Source organism: Chroicocephalus ridibundus, chromosome 9, assembly GCF_963924245.1.
Source record: "Chroicocephalus ridibundus chromosome 9, bChrRid1.1, whole genome shotgun sequence".
Taxonomy (NCBI): Eukaryota; Metazoa; Chordata; class Aves; order Charadriiformes; family Laridae; genus Chroicocephalus; species Chroicocephalus ridibundus.
In genome coordinates this window covers 28,825,660-28,833,349 of record NC_086292.1, presented here as the reverse complement: position 1 = coordinate 28,833,349, position 7,690 = coordinate 28,825,660, and the positions used below count along the sequence as shown (strand labels likewise).

The 7,690-nt window shown below is 46.2% G+C and overlaps 1 protein-coding gene across 1 annotated transcript; it reads right to left on the bottom strand.

Annotated features, from left to right (window-relative positions):
- Positions 1–319: 319 nt before the first annotated feature.
- LOC134520922 (NACHT, LRR and PYD domains-containing protein 3-like) lies at positions 320–4,555 on the bottom strand. The gene is given in 4 exon segments (XM_063346804.1): positions 320–461; positions 1,621–2,696; positions 2,698–3,341; positions 4,255–4,555. Coding segments are annotated over 4 exon segments (2,163 nt in total).
- Between the last annotated feature and the right edge of the window lie 3,135 nt (positions 4,556–7,690).

The window sequence follows — 7,690 nt, the reverse complement described above, 5'->3', positions numbered from 1 at the left end:
AATACAGGTGGTCACTTCTAATTTGTTTCCCACCCCAAACTTCCATACAATAACATATCATTTTTGCTTTATCCTTACCCTGCCTAGAAGGGTAATCATCCCAATATTTAATCATTAATCCTAACAGACTGTCTGGCGGTATCTGGGGTAACCTAACCTTAGGCACCGACCCACCCATGGGATTAGAAGGCTTGCTTTTCTTCTGTCCCATCTTCCGGAGTGCCTTCACACACACACACAATCTTTTCCCCCTGTTCGTGGCCCAGTCTCTTGCGGGAGATGGGAACCGCACTATAAGGGGTCCGCACTTGCTTCGTCCTCAAGTGGACGTCTCACACAGGCACACTCCAGGATACCCAACCCCAACCGAACGGATCACCGGCCTATACTTATTCACTCCTGAGTCTTCGTTCGGGTCTTCGTGCACAAAGTTTACGGGGTTGCCGGCTTTTATTTGCTTGCTGCCGAATTTCGAGTTCGTCGGTAGAGGTTTTGGGTGTAAAAACCCCCAACAGGGGCCGCTTACTCAGCGGGGCGCCTCCCCGTGAGGTTTACAGCCAAATTGCCTCTCTCCGAGTCACGGCACCAAATTTGCCATAGATTGTGGCCCAATAATTGACAGGAACCAGTCCAATTAATCAAATTAGTTTATTAAGCAAGCAGCAGCAAGCAAAACAGCGCTGGGCGGCCGGGGAGTCTTTGCTCTGCCAACAGCGCACGCCCACTTCACGAAAGTAGCTGTTTATATACTCTTCTGGTTCCCGTATATGTGTCAATCCTGGTATATTCTGTGTCTGAGCGACGTGTTGCTAGGGGGTCGGTCTTGTCCCGCCTCCTGGTGGTCGTGAGGCTGAAGGCTCCTCATCTTTATCAGTGTCCTTGGGGAGACTCTTTTCAGCTTATCGCACAACTTAGCTCTTCCCTTTGAAGTGTTAAAGCACACCAGATGCCTGTGATTTAGGCCTTGAGGTGTCAAAGCGCCCCAGACAGCACACCGGATGCCTGTGATTTAGGCCTTGAGGTGTCAAAGTGCACCAGATAGCACACTGGATGCCTGCGATTTAAGTATGTGAAGAGTCGAAACATTGTAATTTTTCACCAGCCTTTAAGAAAGCCCGATTTGATTAACAAACATGATTCTATTTATTACACCCTGCATGGGATTGCATTTGTGTGGGACTGTATTTGAGGCTGATGCCTCCTAAGTCAGTGCGTACAAGGAAGCCAGACAGTTCAAGAGTTCCACCACATTCAGTAGTTTTCTCCTAAGTTCAGTCAGTGGTGGCTACAGAGGGATCTCACTTGACCAGCCAGCCAGCAGGTGACTATCTGAATGATGATCTGGGCTCTGGTCTTCTTTGATTACAATGGGAACTTAGACACTTAGATGACACGTGCTCTTGTATTTGCCTGCTTACTCTTGAACTGACTCACATCCCCAGTAATTACTAGTGCAACAGCCCGCTAGGCTCATCACAAAGCAGCTTCCATCATTGCACCTTCACTTTATGAAAAGTTTAGCCTTAATTTTTTGGTAGGTAAGCCAGTCATTTCTTGGTTACTAAAACTCTTTCAGTTGCTAAGACAATTTGCAAGCGAGGGATCTAGGATTTTACTTACAGATGCAACAGCTTTGCTGGCTGTTGGTCTGAACGCTCTTCATGATCTTCTGAGATAAAGGAGCAATAGCCCACGACAAGTGACTCCAGTTTAGGCCACTTTTTTATACAGAATGAAAGAACTGTTTGATCTAATTGTGTGAAATTGATGTCTCGTAGATATAGTCCGATGAAATAACCCAACACAGTTTTCACAAAACTTTCATCTTGGGTTTCATACAAAGAGTGGCAAGCCTCCAAATCATGAATCATTGCTCTTTTTTCTGCATTAACAGCTAAGGCTGATTTTTGGCTAGTTTGAAGCCACATTAATAACTCTTCCTTAATTTCAGGAGACATTTTGCACCCTGTTTCTTTTTCCAAAGCATTTCTTCGTTCCTTATTTAAGAGCCCAGATAAGAACCACACAGTTAACATGAAATCATGTCTTGAGTTTGCATAGTTTTCTAACAATTTTTTCACATCCCTCTTAGGATCTTCTTGCTTATCTCTTGTTTCGCCATCATCTTTAATTACATAGAACAGAGATGCAAAAAACTCTTGGACACTCAGATGAATGAAACTGTAGGCGCTTCCACAAGCAATGCCCTTCTGAAGAGTGCTCTCATTCAAAAAAAGTGGGAGAGTGTCTGTCTGATTTAACAAGAATTCCTTGATTGCCTCCTCCACAAAGAGGACTCTCTGCTGCCAGATCCCATCAGCAGGCAGGCAACAAAGTCTTTTGAGGATAATGTGCAAGTTCTGTTTCAACTTACTGCTCAGAGATTTTAGTAAGATAGAAACATAAAGGAGATATATTTCTGTAATTGTCTTGGCAGTTTGTGCAAGATCTTCACCACTTTCAAGCTGTTGTTTTATAACAGTACAGACAATCCAGCACATGATGGGGACAAGGCACATGGTGAAGACCATTTCATTTCCTTTAACGAACTGAAAGGCCTTCCTTCCCTCTTCCTTATTTTCAAAAAACTTGTGGAAATATTCCTCCTTATCAACTTCTGAAAATCCCAGTATCTCAGCAGAGCGTTCACACACCAAGCACTGTTGCAGCTTCTGCAGGGCAGCTGGTCTTGTTAATGATCAACAGGGAGCATTCAGGGAGAAGGATTTTCCTAAATAAACTGCTCAGGATGATTTCCACTGGCTTTACCTCCCAGGGATCAGAGCACAGGTCATTCTGTGGCCTGTCCAAAGAAAACCTCAGTTTATCAAAGCCATCGATGACAAGCAGGAAGTTTTTTCTGGTCTCCTCAAGATCTCCAGGTGGATTATCACTGGGACAGCATTTGGTGATCATGTCAGTCAAACTTCCCTCAGCTTTAAGAAGATTACCCTCCCAAAAATGTATGTAGAAAACATAGTCAAACTGTCTATAGAGTCTTTCTGATGCCCAGTCCAGCAAAATCTTTCTTACTGTCATTGTCTTCCCAATTCCTGCAGCTCCCAGTATCACGACAGTCTTTGGTGCCTGTCTATCCCTGTCAGGTTTAAACAGATCACTTATAGAAATGGAAGAATTCATTTGTTCCTGCATGATTTCTGCATGTCTCCGTCCCACAGCCGTGATTTCATGTTCTTTCTTTTTTTCATGGTGATGTCCACTAACAAGAACCAGCCTTGTATATCTGGAGTTCAGAGCCACCGTCTCACCAATACAAGCGTTCATGTCTTTTATCCAGTGGTAATTCTTTTGTACATGTTCTCTGTACTTCATCTTGTAATCTAAATCAAGGATATGCAATAAAAGAATTTGAAATGAAAGTAAATGTTCATTCTCCTGCTAAAATTAAAACACTTCTGTCAGAAAATTATTGTACTTTGAGTATACGTCATGTCTTTCATTTTAAAGGATCTCTGGATTATTCAATAGACCTTGTTCTTCCAATTCTGTTATTGATGCCGAGCTGAAAAAAGTCTGAAACACCTTTCACCCATCGCTGAAATGCAATCACGCCTCAGTGGAACTTGAAAATAGTGCTAAGAACCAGTTTCTATTACTGACCTCTATAGCAGTACGCTCCCCCCCAGGCGTATAACAGCTACTTGCTTATTTTCCTTCTGACCCTGCTGGGTCTTTAGGACTGTGGCTGTGATCATACACTTCCTGCTAGCAGGTGGAGTGTGTAGGCGATAAAACCCAAACACATCTATGCCAATGAGAAGTACCTTGGGCTAATGAAGCAGGGGATGGACGGGGCCTCAGGGCCGAAGGAGACATTATATGTAGCTGTTAGGAGAGTAGTACAGAGACTGTCAGTGATGTGTGTCAGGTGAGGAGCACAACAGTCCTCTTGGTGTCTCTGCCTTTAGAAACTCCCCTAAAATAGCTTGAGCAAGACAGAGCAGACAAGACAGCAGAGCAAGTGTCTCTGGAGACCCTCGTATCCTTACATCGTAGGCCAGGAGCAGGTGGTCCTGCAGAGTGTGCAGCCACTGTGGCAGCAGTCACCTAAATGAGCAGGAAGACCAATGACAGGGGGAGATCCATGCAATTCCCGGTGTAAAGGAGGCAACACCCTGGGGTCCTTGGGCTTTTCAGACTTCCTCAGGGGATTGAAGTCCGCTGTCTCTCGATTTGATGAAGGTTCTCCTACATATTTTCTAGGAACAATCAAAAAGAAGGATACAAAAGTGCCAGTAACTGAAGTTCCTTTACCTTTTGCTTTCTCCTGTTTGAGTTTAGCTGCAGTGTCTCTTTGGTTGATCCGTTCAAGCACATAGATAGCTACATCCACAGCAAGGTCGGCTCCATAGTGGTCACAGATGTAGTCTGCAAGTTTAACTGGATCGTTGGCTTTCTTGAGCAAGTACTTGGAGATATTGGCCATCTCATCATAATCAATATATGATAATTTATACTTAAACTTCTCAAACATATCCAGCGTAAGGTCCTCCAGTGCTTCCAAAAGGAAGTCATTGGTATTCTCTCTTGCCATGGTAGTGTGCTAAAGATACCCTGGGAAATAACAGAGGATCAACAACAAATTATTTTCTGATAGCTACCAGGCACACACTGGGAAGAGACGCACTGTTACAGGACAGTGGCTGCCCTCTGTATGCTCCTGGAGCCAATCCCTGTGCCACCAGAGACACTGCTAGCTCTCCAGTGTCAATTCTTCAAGGAATCTGTTAGTCCACAGAGCCTGGATCATTGCACCTCTTATTTAATCCACAGCACTTCCCTGCTTCCAGCTCTGCACTTTCTTGGACGCAGGCAACCAAACCTAAAAACCAACAAAACCAACCCAAAAGCTCATAAGTTGGGAAATGGGTCCAAAGAAAATATTAAGATGACTGAATATTCTGCAAAATGCCCTTTAGAGGTTGCGGAACTGAAAAGGAGAAAAAGTGATCGTATTTGCGCTTTCCTTCAGTCAAAGTAGACATGCCTACTAAGGCATCTCTGCAAAATAAAACTCAGCATAACTGAAGCAGTTTGTTTGAAGTTTCTACTGAAAGAACTTGAATGGATGTGAGAAAAAATGGGGAGGGGAATTTTTTCAAGATTATTTTACAACTTCTCTGCCTGTCAAGCAGTTCAGGAGCCTTATCTGTGGTTTCATAGCACCTCTATTTTTGCTTCAAATAAAAGAAAGGAAGACTCCGATGTGTTACCTCACCACAAGGCCAACATCCTCCAATCTCTATGTGCCACATCAAGTACCACCATTTGCCCTCCTGCACAGTCCTCTACTGGCATCTCAGAAACCCTGTATTTGATGTTTGAAGAGCTAATATTTGGAAAAAATATTGGCGTCGTTAGGAGCAGAAGGAAGGACAGTGTTTCTAAAGAGGAACCATTGCTAACAGCACTCTCTCCAGCACAGCTTCAAACCCTGAGAGATGAGGAAGTTCTCTGTCCCCTCTCTCCCCAGCCACATTACTGAGCAGAGCATTTCTGTTGTCGTACACAGAGCCATGAAACATACGCGATCTGCAAGTCTGACCCAGAGCACAGGGGCCGGATGCTGCTTCTCCCCAGCTGATCTAACAGCAAGAAGCCTCCATGAGGGCAGTCCTCTTCATGTCCCTCCACGCTGGCTGAGTGCTCTCAAGGCTTCTGGTCTGACCGAAATCCTTTAATTTCTCCAGAAAATGAAGGCCTTTCACAGTCCTCATACTGTTAAAGTCCTTTCTACGAACAGAAGAAAAAAATTCATCCTGTGTCCAAGAAAAGAACAGACACCTGACCCACTCCAGCAGGCCTCCGAAATATGACTCATCCATCATAGAGCTAAAACCAGATAAGAAAAAGGCAGGAGAAGAGTCTGTGACCAATGTAAAGTGACAAATTCTGCAGAGAGAGATGTCTCTGGAATTGAAACCCTACGTCCTGACCAAGCCAGGCAGCATCAAATCTCACACCCCCACTCCACGTGGCAGCCAAGTATAAGCACCACAGGCAGGCTGAGCAGCTTTGCAGGGGATTGGGCTCTCACTTGTCATCCTGGGCCAAACATTACAGGTCCCTCACAGAGGATCCCAAGGCAATGAGATGGTTGTCTCACAGAGCACAGTGTTCCTGCCCATGGCAGGGGGGTTGGAACTAGATGATCTTGAAGTTCCCTTCCAACCCGAACCATTCTATGATTCTGTGATTCTGTAATTCTAGGTTCTGGCACAGTGTCAGTTTGTTACAGCTCAAGCTGGGCCCCCTCCTCTGAGAGCAGCCCAGAACAGAGAAGTTCCTGGGTATTTATATCTTTACAGCCTCCTTGCTTGTCCTGCCCATGCTGTCCATGTGCCTTGCGTGTGCCTCTGGGTCCAGTGGTAATTCCTGGTCTGGGGTCTTCTTACTCCTTGCTGGTTTCCTTCTTTACCTTTGGGTGGGCTGCTAGCTGTCCTTGCCTCAGGAGGAGATACAGCTCCTGCTGGGATGAGGTGCAGCTTCTGAGGATGGAATCTCCTTCCTTCTCTCCCGGTTTGTACCATACTCATTGTATGAATTCGGCTTTTCTAGGTGAAAGTTCACAGCACGCAGCCGACAACTTTAGCTACTAATGCTAAGTGAAGTTATGCATGCTAAATTTAGACAGTCTCAATTCAACCTAACTTTAAGCAAAACCACAATTAATTCCAATATTCCACAGTCAAGTTATTTTATTTTCTAACATGCACCTATAGACAGTTTTCCTGTTGGACTAACAGGAGGAGGGGTGGATATAAGTGAGGTGTTGAAATCTCATGTCCTTCCTTCCATATTCGGAAGGCAAGCTTTTCTATTAAGGCACATCAATGCCAAGACAGAGAAGCTTGGAAGGAAGTGCCCTTTGACAACACTTCCTACCACTCAAAGGCAGCTCCTGTGGGCAGATGCTTTTAGCTGCGTGCTTCAGCCCACAGCCCTCTGATCGCGCACCTGCCCCACAGAAGCAAAAAGGATCAGTGCGTGCCCTCGTGAGAGACAGTCATGAGGAGAAGCTGCCTATGGGGTGGGGGACCATGCCAAGACCCTGCTGTGGAGTTGCTGGGGCTCTGGTGACAACCTGGGGGTGCTGCAGGGCAGCTCTCTGCTTCCGCAGGCTCTATGTGACAGTTTGGTCTGGGGCTGCCCCACTTACAGGAGGACATTAAAGAGCCGCTGCGGACAGCACCATGCTTGGGGATGGAAGGGGAACAGAGTGCTGGGCACTGCCTGCAGGGAAGTTAACTCAGGGCCAGCAGCCAGAGTGGAAAGGAAGCAATACAGTAGAGTCTGTGTGTGGTGAGAGCAGTCTGGCCTTGTCTGGTGGCGTGGCTGAGTCACTAGGGCTGCATGACTGGAGTGCAGCCTGCTCAACTGGGAGAGGAAGGACATTTATGATGGGGCCGGGCTCCTTTCAGTGGTGCCCAGTGACAGGACAGAGGTAACAGGCACAAACTCGAGCATAGGAAGTTCCACCTAAACATGAGGAGGAACTTCTTTCCTGTGAGGGTGGCAGAGCCCTGGCGCAGGCTGCCCAGCGAGGTGGTGGAGTCTCCGTCTCTGGAGACATTCGAAACCCGCCTGGACGCATTCCTGTGCCACCTGCTCTGGGTGACCCTGCTCTGGCAGGGGTGTTGGACTACATCATCTCCCGAGGTCCCTTCTG